The sequence below is a fragment of the Psammomys obesus genome, unplaced genomic scaffold (assembly GCF_907164565.1).
Source record: "Psammomys obesus unplaced genomic scaffold, mPsaObe1.curated_primary_1811, whole genome shotgun sequence".
NCBI lineage: Eukaryota > Metazoa > Chordata > Mammalia > Rodentia > Muridae > Psammomys > Psammomys obesus.
The window spans coordinates 18,257,523-18,277,017 of record NW_026596079.1 but is presented as its reverse complement, the minus strand read 5'-3'; the positions used below and the strand labels follow the sequence as shown (position 1 = coordinate 18,277,017).

General features: G+C 44.7%; 1 protein-coding gene across 3 annotated transcripts in view; it reads left to right on the top strand.

The window, feature by feature from the left end:
* The window catches only part of Fer1l6 (fer-1 like family member 6), a 150,845-nt gene that overhangs the window by 31,800 nt on the left and 99,550 nt on the right, over nucleotides 1-19,495 (top strand). For 2 of the 3 annotated variants that reach the window (XM_055626272.1, XM_055626271.1), the window contains 7 exons: nucleotides 656-741; nucleotides 7,449-7,566; nucleotides 10,602-10,656; nucleotides 10,753-10,884; nucleotides 14,660-14,722; nucleotides 18,632-18,710; nucleotides 19,043-19,199. In XM_055626272.1, coding sequence (XP_055482247.1) covers nucleotides 656-741; nucleotides 7,449-7,566; nucleotides 10,602-10,656; nucleotides 10,753-10,884; nucleotides 14,660-14,722; nucleotides 18,632-18,710; nucleotides 19,043-19,199 — 690 coding nt within the window. The remainder of the gene's footprint in view (nucleotides 1-655; nucleotides 742-7,448; nucleotides 7,567-10,601; nucleotides 10,657-10,752; nucleotides 10,885-14,659; nucleotides 14,723-18,631; nucleotides 18,711-19,042; nucleotides 19,200-19,495) is intronic. The other variant, XM_055626273.1, reaches the window with a different exon arrangement.

Here is a 19,495-nt window from a genome sequence, read left to right as displayed (position 1 = left end):
GAGAGAGCAGTAGGGCTGCTGTCCTGTTCAGTGGACACTCTGTAGCCAAAAGCAATATGTGAGAAGTGGGAGGGCAAGCCGAGTCTCCACTATGCTCACCTTCTGGGCATACGCCATGTAGCGTTTGAGCAGGGTGCTTATGGTAAGGCCTCAGCGGGTACCAGAGCTTCTTGACCTCAGAGCCAGTGTGACAGCCTGGCTCTGGAGAAATGATGCCTCTGCTAAGAGGACTGGGAGAGTCGGGGTCCTTGTGGTTATAGAGAATTGTAAACTAAGCAGGTCTCCCGGAGCTGTGTGGCCTGAGAAACCGTGGCCACTCTCCCTGGCTCCTCCTCTGCAAGCTGGGCAGGAGACAATTGCTGTCATCTCTTAGAGTATATCATAGAACCTGGCCCTGCCAAGCCAGGAGACATGAGAGGTGCTGGGCTACAATTAGAGCCTCCAGCCTGCTCCTGTCACGTGCAGTGGTTTCTAGAAAAGGGTAACCCGGAGGTCTGGGGGGAAGCTCTCCTAACACGTCTTTCAACCCCCACCCTGGGTAGATGAGGGGGCGTGGCCAGCCAGTAGCACCCACCATCCCTGTGTGCATGCTTTCTCCCAGCAGGAGCAACAATGCATTTCGATGATTGTATTGATGAGTTTTCCTTCTTTTCAGAAAGGGAATGTTTGGGCTGAAGCTGAAGAAGAAGAAGAAAAATAAAGCAGAGAAGGGATTGATCCTCACCAACAAAGGTGCACAAGGTGCGGTCTGGTGTGGGGTGCTGCCCACTGCGCAGGCCTGAAGGCCTCACTGCCGGGACTCTCCTTGTCAGAGAATGCGGCTGTGTATGGGGAAGGAAGCAGTAATCTTCCTGCTGGCTCTCAGGTTCTTCTGAATCAGGTGTGGGCCTCAGGGAAATCACCCCAAGGCCCAACATCATGGACAAACAGGGGTGGGGTAGACAGCTGCTGGGCCCTGGAATGGGCCATGTGAGAAAGTGGTGACAGGTTCAAGCTCCATTTTTGCTTTTGTTTTCACTGGGTAAGTGACTCAGGAGTTCTCAGTCTCCCATTATCAAATGGGCATGGCATGGCTAGCCAAGCTGACCTCACACAGCCCTGGGGAAGGTTGAGGACATTTTTCAAAGTAAAAGCCAGGATTCTCAAAGTAAGAAGGGAGGGGGCTTCCTATACCTTGTCCGATTTATCCCCTTCTTGCCATCAAGATTACAAGGTTACAGAGACATAGCGAATGAAAATTATGCATGGCAAAGGCTGGCTGCAGAATTTGTAAAGCAAGGGTATGTAGGTGGAAATGCAAAGCCATTGTTAAGAAATGAAGAGGGATTTCAAGGTGGCAATGTAACACCTAAATCGCGTGGGAGAAGATAGGTCCTTCTGAAGAAGGCTCTGCCTGTCTGTGTCAGTCAGCTTGTCCTGAGCATGGGGGAGCCTGCTGGGAAGCAGCCACATTGGGAGGTCAGTCCAGGCTGCCTGTGTTTCTGTGCTTTGAATGGATTATTCCTTCTGCCAAGTGAGGACCAAGCGTCTTCTTGGGTAGGCAGTTGGCATAGATGAAATCAAATAGCATCTATGGTTTCCAAGTGGACAGACAGGTCTTGGGTGGCTACCTGGAGACTTCTACCTAGTGGCTTTGATAACATTCAGTTAAGGGCTGGCATTCTGAACCTTCCCTAGACCGAAATGGCACAATGGGTATAACTTATCTTCACCCTTTTTGAGGTGCTTCATTGCTATCTAGTTCCCCCGCAGCCTTAAGCCCACATAAAGCCACCCTTTGCCCTGAGTAAAACCCACTCTTACAGACAAAACAATGAACACTCATTCATACTGAGACATTGGTGATGATGACTAAGTACCCTAGGATGGAAAGGGAGGATAGAACATTTTTAGTGGCTACAAGGCTTGAAACCTAATAAGAAGGCTAGGATGATGGCTCAGTCAGTAAATCAGCATGAGGACCTGAGTTTGATCTTAAGAACCCACATTATGGGAGTGTGCAATTTTAGTGCTAGGGAGGTAGACACAGACATACCCTTGGGGCTGGCTGGCTAGCCAGCCTTGCTCAATCAGTGAGGTCCAGGCAAGTCTCAAAAGTCAAGATGATGGATGATCGAGGAAGACATCTAAGGTTGACCTCTGACCTCTGCATGCACACACATGACCTGCTTTTCTCTCTGTAGTGGAGACCTTAATAGGAATACTTGTTTGTTCAATCAAATTGCTAATATGCGTGGGAGATTTAAAGGGCTCTGGGTCTTTTCTTGGTCCTTGAAATTAGGTCCTGAGGCTACCAGGTTGACTAAAAGATGGCCCATTCTCTCCAGGGTCTTATGAAATCTACACATAAAACATGTTTAATAAGCTTCTGACACCTGCTGCTACTTGACATGCATCATTCATGACCCTGAGCGTTAGATTCTGTCACCTGTATTTCAGAACAGAACTTCTTTTTTAAATTTATTTTTTATATTAATTACAGCTTATTCACTTCGTATTCCAGCTGTAGCCCCCTCCTTCATTCCTTCCTAATCCCACCCTCCCTCCCTCATCTCCTCCCAAGCCCCTCTAAAAGTCTGATAGGGGAGGTCCTCCTCCCCTTCGATCTGATCCTAGATTATGAGGTCTCATCAGGACTGGCTGCAATGTCCTCCTCTGTGGGAGCAGCCATCCCATACTAATGGGCGAGTAGCTTGTCCCAAAGAAGTCACACAGCTGACATGGGGTATGAGCTTTCCTGACTTGTGGCATGATCTCTGGTCAGGAGTCCACCCTCACTGGCTAGCAGAGAGGAGATTAGAGCAGTCAATACCAGGCATATCAGGGGAACTAGCTCTGTGGCTACTTCTTGTTAAGAGTCTTCGGCCCACAAAACAAACAGGGCAGAGGGCCATCAGCCCCACCTAGAAAGTAAATGGCATCTATCCTGCTGGGAGGGGCTGGCCCTGTAGGAAAGGGACAAACATGGGTGTCCAAGCAGAATCATTGGTCGTTCCTTCTTGGTTTAGCTTGGGAAGATAGGGCTTTTGGTGTGTGCTCAAGCGTGCGCGTGTGTGGTATGTCCTTAAAGCCCATTTCATGTGTATTTTGAGGCATTGTGATCATGTCAGAATTGTTGTTACGCTAATGGTTAGAGGCTAACCCATTCCTTCATTAGTTGTTCAGTAAGTGGTAACTCCCGTGGGCACCCATTGATTCACTTACTCAGTGAACGCTGGTGGAATCCCTGTTAAGTGTCTGGCTCTAGGCTAGGTCTGGTATAGAATGTGGAACTGAGATGGAGGAAAGACAACCTTGGGCACAACTCTTCTGCTTTCCAGTCCCTGCCCTTTCTGGCTTGCCCTCTTCCTCAGGATGTATATCCCAGATCCCTAAGACTCTGTTCTCAGGTGGTATCTGGCCTATGGTGCCCCAGAAGGGGGCTTAAGGAGGGTCCAAGGGAGCCTGAGGTCCAGCTAGCTGTTTCCCTCAGCTGGAAGAATCAAGTTATTACTCTTAGGCTAACTCAACCTGAAAGCTTACTCTTCTCTTTTCTCCTCTTCCTCTTTCCTCACCCCCCCTCATTTGGGAGGAGCCCAGCAGACCAACTTTATCATCCTAAAGCCGCTCCCTTGTGCCACCTGTTCAATATAAGGAGCCTAGAACAAGACAAGAAAAATGAGACACTGGGCTGAGCCGGAGGCTGTTTGGGAGTCTCTATAGATTCCTGGCTCATTTGCACAGAGACTGTCAGCGCATCCACTGGGGGAATCTCTTAGATGTCACATTCTAAGCAAGACTTTAAATGTGGAAGAAGGCCACTAGGGAACAGGCAACAGAAACAAGAGCTCCAGTGTGTGTGTGTGTGTGTGTGTGTGTGTGTGTGTGTGTGTGTGTGTGTGTGTGTGTGTTGTGAAGAAAACCCCTATGGATGAAGAGCAGATTAAGTCAGAATTAGGTCAGAAGGAACTGAGAAAGGTCTGGGTCACCAGAGAAGGGAGAAGGCCAGGTGGTGAGGAGGAGCGGATGGAAGCCAGATGGAACAGGACAGCCACACTCAATCATGTGAGGACTTCAGATTGTTTTCTAAATATGGTGGAAAGCCACCAGGAGGAGGCCTGAAGAGAGGGCACGTGCTACCATTCATTTCTGTTTTGTGAAGATGACTCTGCATGAATGGTGAGAGAGAGAGAGAGAGAGAGAGAGAGAGAGAGAGAGAGAGCACGCCTTGGAGGAAGGGGCCCACGGTCTGTGAGATGCCTCTCCTGCACCTAAGCTTGTGCATCGTCTAGCTTTTTGAAGTCCCTAAGGATGCTTACAGCACATTTGCATCTATGCCAGCAGCTCTGCACCCATAAGGCTCCACAGTCTGCAGAGGACGAGCATTTATTTTATCTTGTTCTGCAAGGCTGCAAGGTGCTCAGCCAGCACTAGCGTCCCCCCGTTAACACTTTTGTCTGGCTTTGGCCTGAGTTTCCTGATAGAGACTGCAGTGATTCAGTCCCTCTTCATCCAGATTTCCTCTCCATAGCTACCAAGAATCTATGAGGCCGTGCCTAGGGACACCGGCTCCAGGGAAGTAGGGCGCTAGAGGCCATCTGTCCTCTGATTCAAGGTTTTTTTTTTTTTCCTTTGTTTGTTTCTTTTTGGCACAGTTTTCTGGTTAGACCAGACAACAAACATGTCAAAACCTAAAAGCACATTAGAAATAATTCAGTTGATGTATTTATAGATGAACCTCGTAAGCCCTGGGAACAGCTACAGTCTGAACAGGGCAGAGGGTTGGCCTGGCGAAAGCCTCATCTCTACCCCACAGAACGACGCTGAGAAAGCTTGGAACAAATGAGCTTTTGGTATATATTGTGCTATTTTGAGACTTTTTCCTTTCCAATCTCTAGTTCTGCTTTGATTCATGGGGAGAAATGCCTAAATGACAAGATTAGTTAAATCACATGTATGCACGCACACAGGTGCATACACAGGCGCTCGAACACACACGTGCACACACATTCAGAGAAAGAGAGAGGGTTTCAATATACAATTACACCTGTGAAAAGTCCTGGCAGCTTTAAAAAGTTTTGAAGACACTTTTCTTATTCAGTCTTTACTTTATAGAAGGAAAATAAGCGGGGAAATTCCTTCTGGCTCATGTAATCCACCCTCCTTAGGCTGTGACAGGCACAGAGCTGGGCCGCTGCCGTGTTTATCTTCCCAATGACTGTGTGTTATGGTAGGCATCAACCCTGCTTTAACTGTAGATAAGAAAAACATAGAACCAAGAGAAAGTAAGTAACAGGCATAGATTTAGCAAACTTTGGTCAATATCTGGGGAACAGATGTAATCTTGGTATCCAGGCAATGTTCCAGTGAATTAAATCAGAATCTAGGTTAGGAAGGAGGAGTCTAAGGATAGGACTGCAATCCACTTGCTTGGGTTTGCTGAATTCTTATAAATTTGTTTCCTTAGGGCTTGCTAGGAAGCTGTCCTCCCTAGGGTAGGTAATTTGGTAACCTTAACACAGCACAGATTTATTATTTCACAGTTATGAAGCCCAGAATGCCTGAGCTCAGCAGCCCTGCGTCGAAGACCTAGAGAACCGTACTTCCCGTTTCCAACTTCTATTCCGTTATTCAGCGTTCCATCACTATGACAAAATACCTAAGGTGACAATCTGATAAGGAGGAAAGAAGTATTTTAGCTCAGAGTTTCAGGCCATGGCTGCTTGGTTCTGTTTTTGTTGGGCCAGTAGCAGGATCAAACATCATTGTAGCGGTTCATGCTAGAGCAAAGGCAGGACAGGGGCAGTTACGCCAGGGTCCTAATCTCTACTGCAAAAATATAACCCTGGTTGCCTAACTCCCTTCCACTAGGCCCCACATCTTTTTTTTTTCTTTTTGTAAAATAACTACACATTATCTGTTTATCTATTTATTTTTTTATTTATCAGATATGACTGTCAAATTAATCTCTGAATAGAACATTTTACAGCATGAACTTCAGCTGATACTAAGAATTGATATTTCATCTGTTTTTTCTAGTTGAGTTATTTTTTCCTTTATTTTTCTTTTTCTCATGGTTCAAGGTTATTTATTTATTTATTTATTTTTGTTTATTCACTTTACATCCTAATAATAGTCCTCTTCCTCCTCTCCTCCTGGTTCCATCATCCTTTCCTCTTCCCCTTACCCCCCCTTCAGAAAAGGGGAGCTCTCCCCCACCAACCCACCCTAGCACATCAAGTTGCATCAGGACCAAGTGCATCCTCTTCCTCTGTAGCCTGGTGAGACAGTCCCACCAGGGGAAAGTTATCAGAAAGTAGGCAACAGAGTCCATGTCAGAGATAGGCCTTGCTCTCCTTACTAGAGAACCCACCTGAAGCCAGAGCTGTCCATTGGCTACATTTATGTGGGTGGCCTAGGTCCAATCCATGCATGGTCCTTGGTTGGTGTTTCAGTCTTCACAAGCCTCTCTGGGCCCTGGTTAGTGGGCTCTCTTGGTCTTCTTGTGGAGCTCCTGGCACCTCCAGGTCCTTCTAGCCTTACCCTCACTTTTCCACAAGACTCCCTAAGCTTCTCTCAATGTTGGTTGTGACGACTCACATCTGTTTCCATCCGCTGCTGGGTATAGCTTCTCAGGGGACAGCTATGCTAGGCTTCTGTCTGCGATCACGGCAGAGTATCATGAATAGTGTCAGGGGTTGGCTCGCTCCCATGGGGTAGGTCTCAGGTTGGTAGGCCCCACATTTTACAGGTCTACCACTTCCCATTTGGGACATAATTTGACCACCAGACCTTCAACACATGACCTTAGGGACATTTAAGAGCTAAACCATAGCAAGGTGGGATGGTATGTGCTGTTCCTCGCTTTGTGGTAGATAGCAGTCAGTCTAATGTTTGCCCTTAGGACTACACTGTTGTCTTTGGTCCTGTTTAAAACCTCCCTCTGTCCGTCCTTGTGAGGATGCACGTGATTGCAATTAGGGCTCAACTGATCACCCATCACATCCTCCTTGTCTCCAAATCCTCGGCTGTGCCTGTGTGTGCAGCCGCCCCACTTCCTTGCTTCGTTTTCAGTCTATGAGGCACCACTCGCGGGGTTCAGGGACGAGGGCCCATCTTTTTTGCAGCCTGTCATTCTGCCTTTCAAAGCTGGCCAGCATGTACCAGAAAGACACTCACTGGGATCTTGCTTCCAGTTTCCTGACTGTTCCATTTACTTTGGAGACTGTTTTTTTGCCAAGGTCTTGGGTAGATTTCCTTAATTTGTGGCACCTGTTTGTATCTTCTATCCCTTCTTACAATGGAGTGGATATGCACACATTAAATTGTGCATCTGTCCACCTGGCTTTCCTGTCAACACAATAGCAAAATCGACAGTGTCAGGGGCTCCGGTGCCTCCCGTGGTGGTGAGCACAAAGTGAAAGCTTGCTTAATTTAACAAGATTTTCTTTCTTCATTTGTTTCTCTAGATGGGGACATGTCTGAAGCACCGCAGGAAGGGGCTTCTCACCAGGAAGGACTGGAAGGAGATTTGATTCATGACAATGCTTCCCTCACTCCTGGTCCTTCGGCTCCCCCAAAGAGAAGGTACAGTGTTTGGACAGGTAGTCTGTGACCTCACTTTGCACCCAGGATGTGCCAGGCTCTTGGAGAACTGGAGAGAAGACCTAGTTGCTGTCCACCAGGAACCCAAGGTCTAAGAAGGGAAGAAGTTTTGTCTTCTCAGCTTCTCTCCGAGTGCCAGCCTCCAGATGCTGGCCAGCCTTGAGCAGAATCCTGGTCCCACTAGCTTCAGGCATTAAAAACCCTGGCTGTGTTGCTGGGAGTTTGGGAATGAACTTAAGAGCAGAAAGCACATTTGAGAACTGTCCCTTAACCTGCTCTTTAATCCATCATGATCCCAATATCCTTAGTTGTTTCTCCCAAAAGGGAAGGTGTTTCCTAAGCTATCAGAAGAAACTGCCTTCTGCATGCTGTGTCAGTTGACTGTGATTGTAAAACAACACAGAACAAAGCCATCCAAATCAGTAGCTTAATATAAACCTTTATTATTGTCCTTGAGGTCAGTTCGATGGTTTTAGAGGTCCCAGATAGTTGTCAAATTGTTATTCACATGTCTGTAGTCACCTGATATCTTAGTGATTTTAGCTAGCAGTTGGTGACAGGCTCATCTAATCCTAGGACTGCTGTGCTCATTTCAGGGCAAAGCATTTGTTTCAGTGTTGCCACAGCAGGGTTGAGGAGCGTGGAAGCACATGAGCTCTCACGATGTAGGCGCAGAACTAACAGGGGTCATTTCTGACACACAGAGTTGACCGATGGGAGTTACAGGGACAGCCCATGTTAGAATGGCAGGAGACAATAAAGGGCGATCCAGGAGAGAAGCCAATTGTTGGGGTCACTAGGGTTTTCTGTCTATTGTATTTGTTTATATCAGTATCTGATATGTGGTAGTTTATCAAGTCCTTCCATTCTTTTTCCATGCAGGTTTGTTACTAACAGTCATACAAATTAGTATCCCTCTGGGTGGTCGGTCCTGAGCTGGTATTTCTATTCTTTTCATTCTTTTCTCTTCTCCTCTTATACATTGTATTCCAACTGAAGTTTCCCCTTCCTCTACTCCTTCCAGTCCCCCTCTCACTTCCCCTCTTCTCCCAGATCTACTGCTCCTCTGTTTCCCTTGAAAAAAAAAAGGGGGGGGGGCAGGTCTCCTAGGGATATTAACTGAAGATGGTATAACAACTTACAATAAGACTAGCACAGACCTTCATACCAAGGCTGGATGAGGCAATCCAGTAGGAGAAAAAGAGTCCCAGGAACAGGCAGAAGAGTCAGAGATACCGTCCACTCCCGCTGTTAGGAGTCCCGCAAGAACACCAAGGTACACAACCATGACGAATATGCAGAGGACCAGGCTCAGACCCATACAGAGTCCGTGAGTGCCGCAGAGCTTGTACTTCTAAGCTGTGACATCATAGTATCATATGTAGGGGCAGGTCAAAAGGAAGCGGGAGACTGTTAGAAATCTTAGGTGGTGATAAACAGAGGTGACACTTAAAAGCAGACATAATTTTTATTTTGTGTGTGTGTGCACACTGTCACATCTCTGTCTCCCTCTACACTGCACCTTGACAACGTCCATCCCCTCCCTGTGGCTCCTAACACTTCAGTTATTGCTAAGCATCTTTTGTGGTGTCCCAGGTCATTTACAGAAGAGAGGAGCACAGAAGAAAGAAAAGGAGTGATGGCCTGTTCTTCCTCCTGGATCAGAGTGCTCTCTACAGATTGAAATTCCGCCCTCCCACCTATGTGCTTAGTCTTTCTTGCTCCGAGTCCTGAGGAGTTTCTTCTCTACAGCTCTCCCATCACACGCTTACCCCCTTGGGACATTTCACACTTATGCATTGGATCTCTGCCTATGCACACTAACCTTCCTTTCTCTGGACAGGGTGCTAGCTCAACAAGGCAGAGGAGAGGGCCTACTCATCTTTATTTTACTCTTAACTATGCCTAGCACTAGGTTTCAAATTGTGAGTAATTGGTATAAATTTGAAATTTGATTGATGAAAATGTGAACGATATATACTTTTTCTTTACCCTCAGCCCTCAGAGTTAAGCATTTGTGATAGGAATCATTACTTTAGAAAAGGAAATTAAAGTTAAGCCTAAAATTGAGGAGAGTAAACATTCAGCCTTCAGGTCAGTCTGATTCAAAAGCCTTGAGAATTTTTTTTTTCTTTGTAGCTGAGAGTAGTTTCTATTGGGCTGAATTGCAGTCGCCGACATGGACTGACGGCAGATACACAGTGTCACTGTTAGAAGCCAAAAAACCAAAATTCAATCAAACTAATCTCAGTTCATTTTCCACCCATTGCTGCTTCCGTGGTAACAAGGAGCCTTCTCCTCTGCCCACGATTATCTAATATCTGAGTGCCCAGGTGCCGCACATATATTTTCAATTACCTGAGACAGACCAGATAAATAAATTCCCTGGGACTGTGAAACTGGGAGATGGCATTTTGGTCATCCCTTCCAATTTTCTCCTTTACCAATCCTTTCAAAAGCAATCACAACACTCAAAATTGCACCTTCTGGAAAGGCTGAACTGTTCCTGGGTCTAAAACTAGCCAGGCAAAGGACAGATCCTTACTTCAACCAATCTTTGCCTCTGATTTTCTGAGGGGTTGTCATTTCTGTGAGGTCAAAATACAAACAGCATGCAAAACCTTACATATAAAAAGTGCTAGTGTTTATTCTTGCGAGACACTAGGTTAAACGTCTGTATGCATTCCTTTATTTAATCCTAGCAATTGCTGGAATTAAATGATCTTATTACCCTCATTATTAGGACAGGGAAACTGAGTCACAGAAATCTTAAGTCACTTGTCTACTTATATTTATTTCCCCAGAGATAGATAATCTGTGGTAGAGTGTAAATGGAGGCACTCTTGGGAACTCTTGGGAAACTCATGGTAAAGTGTCACTGTGTTTTACATGTCTGAAGTTTGTTCTTACATGAAATAGATTAATTTGCTTGTTGCATTGTCTATTTTTTTTGTTTCATACTTGCACGCAGTATTGTCAGTGAATATAAAACAATATATTAAACTTTACTTTAATAGAGCAAAACTGCTGACTAAGATCCATGATGGAGAGATCAAATCTCAAAACTATCAAGTAAGTGAGGGATCATCCTACCCAGCATCCCCCATGTCTCCTCATGAGACTGGAGAGCAATGGTCAGAGCGGTGTGAGCACTGTTTTGTGTTCTAGATCACCATAACCATCACCGAGGCCCGCCAGCTGGTGGGTGAGAACATCGACCCTGTTGTGACCATTGAGATCGGGGATGAGAAGAAGCAAAGCACAGTGAAGGAAGGAACCAACAGCCCATTTTATAATGAAGTAAGTCCAGAGCATCCTGGGGGCCACATCCTCTTCACTGGAAAGGAGAGGAGTGTTCCTCCCCCACAGCTTCTTCCCGGTCTCCAATTTAAATTCACAGCACAGTTTGAGCTCTGTCCACACACAGCCCTAAAACGCTGATAACAAGGTAGTAGGCAGGAGAGGAGAGGAGGCCCACTTTATCTCTCATAAGCTCTTTGTCATTCTTCATAAGCACTGGGTTTGCATCCAGTGAACCTTGGATGTTGGGTAGAGAGACAGTACACATTCTTTTTTTAATATACTTTTTAAATTTATTGCAATTTATTCACTTTGTATCCCAGCTGTAGCCCTACTTTGTCCCCTCTCAATCCCTCTCTCCCTCTCTCCCTCATCTCCTCCCATGCCCCTTCCCCAGTCCACTGATAGGGGAAGATCTCCTCTCTTGCCATCTGACCCTAGCCTATCAGGTATTTGGTACTGTCTTTCATAGTCTTCCTCTGTGAACTGGTCAGGCTGCTCCCCCTTTGGGGGAGGTGATCAAAGAACCAGCCACTGAGTTTGTGTCAGAACAGCCCCTGTTCCCCTTACTAGGGAGCCCATTTGGATACTGAGCTGCCATGGGCTAGAAGGAGGACCCTGGATAAGATGCTCAATCTCATTCAGAAAGGCAAATGAGATTGACATTGGAAAAAGGTGAAAATAAGGAACAAGACAGGAGCCTACCACAAGGGCCTCTGAAAGACTCTACCCTGCAGGGTATCAAAGCAGATGCTGAGACTCATAGACAGAACACATTCTTCTCCATAGGAGGAACACTGAAATTTTAATTACTGAATTTGAAGTAAGCATACTTTGTTGGAAAGCAAAACAGTTGTGTTTTTCTAAGATGCATAGAAACTTCAAAAGAAGATTCTAAAGAGGGAAGTTTCTGAACAATTTCTCTTTATAAATAAAATGTTATTTAGTAAAAAAAAAATATATGGCAGAGTATACAATAACATGTAGTAGAAAATTGCACTTCCTTCTAATGTTTGGACCCTGAAGAAATCTTCCAGAGAGATCCCAAGTATGTACAGGAATACAAATAAATGTCCCAATTGCAGCACTCACTTACTTGTCCTGGGCCATGTTCTTTTTTACAAAATAGTGGGCTCTGGGACAGGGCACAGCTGGTCACATAGGTCAAGCTCATTTCTGCTTCACGGCTGGAGAATTTCCCATTGTTTCCAAGTGTCTTAATTTGCTAATTGTTTAGGCTCTCATCTACACATACTAAAACATTTAACAATTGGCTAGTACTTACAATATACTTATGTGGCCTATTTGAGGACCAGATTATAGGCCTTTAAAGTTGCCTGATACCAACTGCCTGTCAGCATGAATTACTAAAAAAAAAAAAAAAATGCTGCAGAGTTTTCATTACTACCCTAATGGTAATCTACAAGGGAGACAGGGACAGCATGGATAATGACATTAACTGAAAATCCCCAAATCACATTTGAGCTGTTAATTCTTTCCTCTTGACAGTATTGCTCCTGAGCTTTCCAGATGTCACTTTCCTCTCTCTGTTCCTCTCCTCTGTCCTTTTTTTTTTTTTTTTTTTTTTTGGCACAGATGTGATATTGAAGTGTGTATGAAAATTCTCAAAAACTACAAAGCCCTATTCACTTGTTAAATGTTATAATTATGCTGCCAAGTCTTGGTTGTAAATGACATTAAATTGAGCCCAAGCATAGTAAATAAGAAACCAAGAAAAAGAACAGAAGGCAAACCCAGGACATTTGTCATAACTTGTCACCTTCAAGGCACAGGTCATCAGGTGTTGGAGGAGGAAGTAGGGATTGGTGATTACTTGCTAGCTAGCTAGCAAAACAGGTGCAGGTCCAAAAGTCAGTAAGAGGTTAGAAAGTGTAATAATGAAACTGAGCTAAAGGCAACAAACATTGGAACATTATCAGCCCAAATGACTCCACAAATATCCATCCTTATCAGAGTGAAGAATGTCACTAAAGTGGAATTTTCACTTGAATTTTGAGTTAGAATGTGTAAAAAATGTGTATATATATTGTATGTATATATACATACATATATATATATATATATATATATATATACACACACATATATATGGACATTACTTATGAAAATTTCTTTAAAGGGCATACCTGTTTTCTTATTAAACAACATATCGTGAAATCAATATCATCTTTAAGTTTATTTGTTCATTGTGGTGCTAGGGAGCAAACCCATATGTTAGGCAAGAGTTCAACCATGGGGCCACCCCTCAGCTGTGAGGACCACCATTTTGAAGATCTTCTAGCACAGCACATGGTAGTTTAGTTTTGCTTTCCTATTTTAGTCTAGGAAGGAAGTGTGTTAGCTGTCAGTTTCTGTTCTTCCCACTGGTATGTCCATCCACAGCTTATCTTTTTTCATATGTACAGCTCAAAGCAAAGGACAGAACCCAGGACACAGAAGTGTCCCAGTCCTTCCTAGCCCACCACAGTGTTCTTCCTCCACACAACCACCACACAGCAGCAGCTCCCACGTCTTATGTGCCTTCAAATTCTACAACCTTGTCTGAGAGGACCATGACTCAACCTTGATGATACCACTCTTTTTCTAATCCTTTCTTCAGGAGGCTCAAAGCATGGCTCTAGAGTCAGACATAACTAAAATTATTAATCCCATCATCATTTCTTAAGCTTTTTAGTGATCAGTCTTCCTACGTGAAAATTTGGGGATCCATCTTTATAATTCTTACATTTTCATTATTTATCTGTCTGTGGGCATATGGACTCATGCACCATTGTATACGTTTGGAGGTGAGAGGACAGCTTGCAGGAGTCAGTTCTCTCCTTCCACCAGGTGGATTCTGAGAAAGTGCCTTTACCCACAGAGACATAGTGACAGACCCAAGGTAATTCTTTAACTCTGGAATTTAACATTTTTTTCAATATTAAAAATTTCTATCATTCATCTTTTTTTCATCCTTCCATGGTAATCTTACAAAAATGTTTGAAACAGAAAAAAAAAATCCTGAGAAATATTTCAAATGAGTTCATACAAAATTAAAAATACTCAAGCATATTATTTCCACCTACCCAAAGAAGAAGAAGAAAAAAGTAAAGAAATAACAATATCAATGATTGGAAAAGATACGGCAAAAAACCAGAACGTAAAATGCCTTTTGTGGTGGTTTGAATGAGAATGTCCCCCTATAGGCTCAGGTATTTGAACAGTTGGTCCTTAGTTGGTGTCATTGTCTGAGAGAAGTTCAGGAAGTGCATCCTTACTGAAGGAAGTGTGTCACTGGAGTGGGTTTTGAGATAAAAAGCCTTGTGACGCTTCCAGATTGTTCCCTCTGCTTTGTGTCTGTGGTTGACATATGAGCTCTCAGCTTTCTGCTCCAAAGCCAAGCTTCCCTACGAAGACAGAGTCTTGTCCCCCTGAAACTATAAGCAAAAAATAAACTTGTTTTTCTACAAGTTGCCTTGGACATGGCATTTTATTATGATTACATATAAGTAACTAATACAGCTTTCTCAGGAAAGAAAGCATAATGCTATGAAAATTTTACATGCACATAATCCATGAGGCAAAAATTCTACTTAGGTCTGTTTTAGAGGAATAATTATTCTGTGTAAGAATGTTGTTGGTGGCATTTTAAGTGTCATATATAACACAATATACAGTCAAGTGAAAGCAACCGCAGTGATGTAACCCATTCCAGGGACAAGGCCCTTAGACGTAAACTGGGCATTGATGAGGAGATGAACTTCATGTTTTACAGTACTTCGTCTTCGATTTCGTCGGACCCCAAGTGCATCTCTTTGACAAGATCATCAAGCTCTCAGTGAGTACACCATTGGAGGTGGTGGTACCGGGGAAATGCAGGAGAGGTGAGGCACTGGGGCTGTCTGGGACAGCTTGGCGTGGTGAGGGATGCCTGCGTTCAGGGGGATGAATAAGCGCTGGTGAGCGTGGAGGCGGCAGACTAAAGCTGACCATCCCCAATATGGAGGATTTCAGGAGGGAAAACGGTCTCCAGGAATCTGTGCTTCTTGGAAGCAAGAGGTAAACCACAGCAAACTTTTGCTAAGCGGATATGGGAATAATGAAACATATGATACAAGTGACGTCTTAACTGACTGTCATTTTTCAGTTACATTTTTAATCAAGTTAATGTTATGTTTTCCTCTTGGGATGAAATCTATACTAATTAATCTCAACCGTCTTTTCTCCTAGTTAGTGAGAAATAGAGAAACAGGAATAGAAACTGGGGAGGGACCCCATACGATAGTCACATCCCTGATAACACCAAATGAGCAGAGCAAGTGGTTTGGAGCATTTTGGCATTCTTGAAAGCAGCCTCTGAGTGTTGACCTCAGGGCCTTTCCAGATGGAATTGGTTCTGCTGCACAGATCTTTCTCAGCCCTTCCAGGGAGGGGAAGTTTATCCACAGGGCAGATTAAAGAGGAGAAACAGTGAGAGCTCCCTGGGGTTGCTGGGGGCATTATCCAGGTATTTGGGTGGCAGGGGTGGGAAGGAAACATATAGATGGTGAAGCCATATTGTCCCAAATGAGCGCAGAACTAGTGTCAATAGCACACTATTCAGCAAAGAGATAGAGAACAGTGGGTGACAGGTGATGACGTCTATCACTCAACCTCAGAAAACAGCCACTTCTTCCACAAAGAGGGGTGTGAGACTGGGTGTGCCTGAGGGTGTAGGGTGGAGGTTGGAGAGTGAATAGGTGCTATGTTCCAAAGACTTCTCAAATAACAGAACTCCTTTCTTTATGTCCGTAAAAGTACATGGAGAATGAGGGAATGGTTCCCTCAACAGTCCCTCTGATGGGAACTTCGGCTGACATGCATCTTAGAAGTCCCCTTCCCTGTCCCGTTTTTAACAACCGCTCTCACACTGGACAGACGCATAAATGCATATGTGATGTGACCCTTAACCTCAACTGAATGTCAGTAAAGTTCTGTCTTAAGGCCTGGGTCCTAGTGGTACTATGATCCTGTCTTTCCCAGGAGCATGTGAAGAATGTGACTCTTGAGGAATGAAAATTCACCAAGGGGCAAACATTCTTAGCATTTGGATTTCAGGCATGATGGCAAGGATGCAGAAGTTATTTCGGGAGCTGGGATGGCTCCCAGGACTCTGTGCCATCACTCTAGCAGCCACCTGATGAGGCTGTCCCTAGGGCAGCTAAGTTCATCACCTGGTCTTTACGTGACATCATAGACAAGAGTCATGACTGCATGTAGGACACCTGGAATTTTAGACACGGGATCAATGGTGATTTGCATGCCTCCTTCCTTCTCTGAGAGAAGACACTGTTTCTCTGTTCTTAAATGACTCCGGGAAAGAGAGACCAGAGATTTTAAAGGAAACACCTTCCTGATGTGTTTAATACGGTTTTCCCTGCTAGTTCATAAACTGAAAGCCAGGGTGCCCAGAATGAATTCAGTGTTAGAGAAAAGAGAGATGACTCAGAGTCATGTCTGGTTAGCACGTTGACAGCTGTAAGTCCTTGTATTAACCACTGCAAAAACTTTTTCTGACCAAGGCAGAGAGCAGCACAGATGTATATGTGCGAATGTATTTAGAAGGCAGTTTGACCTCATGAGCATTTAACAAATTAACAAGAACAGGTTCCCGTCTAGGGTCCGTCATTTCCCCGTCCTTGGGCTTTTGACTAGCCTTGTATTACTAGGCATAAATTCTCTCCTGAGGAGCAGTCTTCAGATTCAGTGAGAAAATGTTTGGCTACCCCCATCAGATCATGCAACTGTTATGTATGTAAGAGCAAGCCAGTCAAAATGCACTGTGAATGAGAGAGGGACTCATGAGGCTCCACCCCTAGCTGAGGACCTATGGGCAGCTGATGGCTTGTGGATGAGGGAGCGTCATTATTCATAGGGAGTATGGCCACTGATAGGGTGCCTATTTCTAGTGGCTAGCCCCACACCCAAGCACATATAACCAGCATTAATCAGATTCAATGGGATCTAAAAAGAGGAGTGGGGACATGAATTTGGAAGGCAGACATGTTAGAGGGTTCCAGGAAGAGTTGGGGGGAAGAATGAGGGCGGATGTGATCAAAATACATTGCGTATTTGTATGAAATCCTCAAATAATAAATCAATAATGTTATTAAAAAGGGGTGGACTATGATGAGATGGTATTATATGCCCTGGTGATATCATAGAGGATTTTCCTTTAACAGTAGCCCAAAGAACCTTGAACTTCAGGATGCTGTTTGTGACATCCCCAGAAAACTAGTAATGCCATAGCCGATCTCAGTAGGCTTAGCTGGCTCTCAGCCAGTGGATGGATACCTTACAGAGGTTTCCTGACTGAATGGAAGAATCATTTGAGAGTCTTGCATTCTATCTTCCACAGGGACCTTTATCTCGTAAAAGGAGTTTGAGACAGGCCCTGGGGAGTCATGTTAGCCACAGAAAACAAGGCCAGTGACAAAAGCAGCTTTTTTGTGTATGGCCTTAAATAGCTCCTCTACTGAAGCCAAGCTGTCCTTGCTTTCCCTCTGTTTTCTGACACTGGGAAAATCACAGCCAGAGAGAGTGAAAGAGCCAGAGAGAGAGCAAGTATGGGAGAGAAATAGGAATGGCCGTCATTTCTCACGTCAACTGAATTTACTTTTTCTTACTGCCTCTGGCAAAAGGAGCTATTCAGAAGATACTAGAGTTTACCACTCATCCTTCTTTAAACCATTCATTAATTCACCGACTGTTCATTGAATATCCATTATGAATGAGGCACATGCTAGATAGAATACACACTGCCCTTGATCAAGGAAATCATGGGATTTATAGTTAGTAGCAATCTCAGAGGCGCCTCCTTGATGACACAGAGTTCGTGGGGCCCCTGGGTTCCAGTGACCGAGATGTCATTAATTCTGGAGAATGACCCTTTCATTGCTGAGAGATTCTGACTAGTATAAGAAATAGCTTCCTTAATTGTGCTGAAGTCTCAACCTGTTACTTAAGAACCATGCAGGGAGCCTAACCCATTTTCTGGATGCAACATTCCCCAGATTTGAGGGCACTTCGGTCACACCGTCTTCTTACTGACAGCTCTCCTTTTCTGGATTAATGACTAAATTATCCCGGGGTTTCCATCAGCCTCCCACACACTGTGACGTCTAGACCTTCCTTCAGGACTTCCGCAGGGTGATACCAGCCTTTCAGCAGCTGCCGTAACCAAGCTGGGCACTCGACTGATTCCTAACCAGGAAAAGTACTGTACTGTGTAGAAGTTACTCTACCCTGCAGTACCAAAACATTTCCTGGCAACACCTGATAGGTTCTCAAGAAAGTTGTGGAAAGGGTTTTGGAGGCTGAGGGAAGAAGGCACAGTGGCAGCTCAGGAGATCGAGGACAGACGCTTGGAGGAGGTGACACTTTCGCCATTGAAGGATGGGTCAAGTTTGAGCAGGGAGAGGTGGGTATTGAGGGGTGGCTTTGCAGGTTGTTTGATTAAAGAAACCTCTTGGGAAACGAGAGTGTCAGGTGTCCTTTGGCAGATGAGCTGAAAAGTTCCTGGAGAAAGAGGCACAGGTGAGACACAGGAGGCCACTCTGGGGGTTGATGGCCAAATTTCACTAAGTCCCACACAAGGTCAAACCCAGACAGGAGTCAAGTGCTAGAAGTCTCTTTGTGAATCCTGCATCCATTTCACAGATGTATTCTCAAAGACAAATGAGTTAGGTTGGTACTTCATCTTTTGTAGGTCTTACATAACAAGCTGATAGGAAGCATCCTGATTGGCTCTTTCAGAGTGGACGTGGGGACGGTGTACAACCAGCCTGGTAAGCAAGCTCCACTTGTCCATCTTGCCTTCTGACTCTTCTTTGGTTTACTCACTGGTCTGCAAAGCTGGGGTTTTTCTGTGTGGTTCACTAGATTCGAGGTCTCCCAAATACCTACAGTAAGTTGAAAGAAAAAGTCGGAGAAGAAAGTGGGAAGGAAGAGAGGAGGAGGGAAAGGAAGACAGTACGGTAGCCTGGGGACTGGGGATGTCTGGGGATGTCTACTATCATAAGCAGCAGCGGGAGGAGGCCAGGAGTCTGCAGGCATGGGAAGGGAGCAGGGAGCCACTGTCCCATCTGCAAAGAATGTCACTTACAAGATGTGTTCACAGGTCATCAGTTCTGTGACAAGTGGGCACTGCTTACAGACCCTGGGGACATCAGGACTGGCACCAAGGGCTACCTGAAGTGTGACATCAGTGTAACCGGGAAAGGAGACATCTTAAAGACCAACCCCAAAACCTCCGATGCCGAGGAGCAAATCGAGAAGTGAGACAGATCCATCCAGCGCCACAAAAAAATAAATTATATATATGCCCCACTCTGGGTCTCTTTCCTCTCTCCGCTGCTTTCTCTATGGGTGTGTGAGTGCTGTCAAGCTCATGGCTCATCCACCAGAGACTCTGCTCTGTCAGATGCCTAGATGTATTTTCTCAAAGCCATGGGCTCTTTGGGGAGTTCGGATTCTGGGACAAGAACACTGTTTCCCCATAACAGATTATTTTAGAAAAACCATTCTATTATTATTATTATTATTATTATTATTATTATTATTATTATTATTA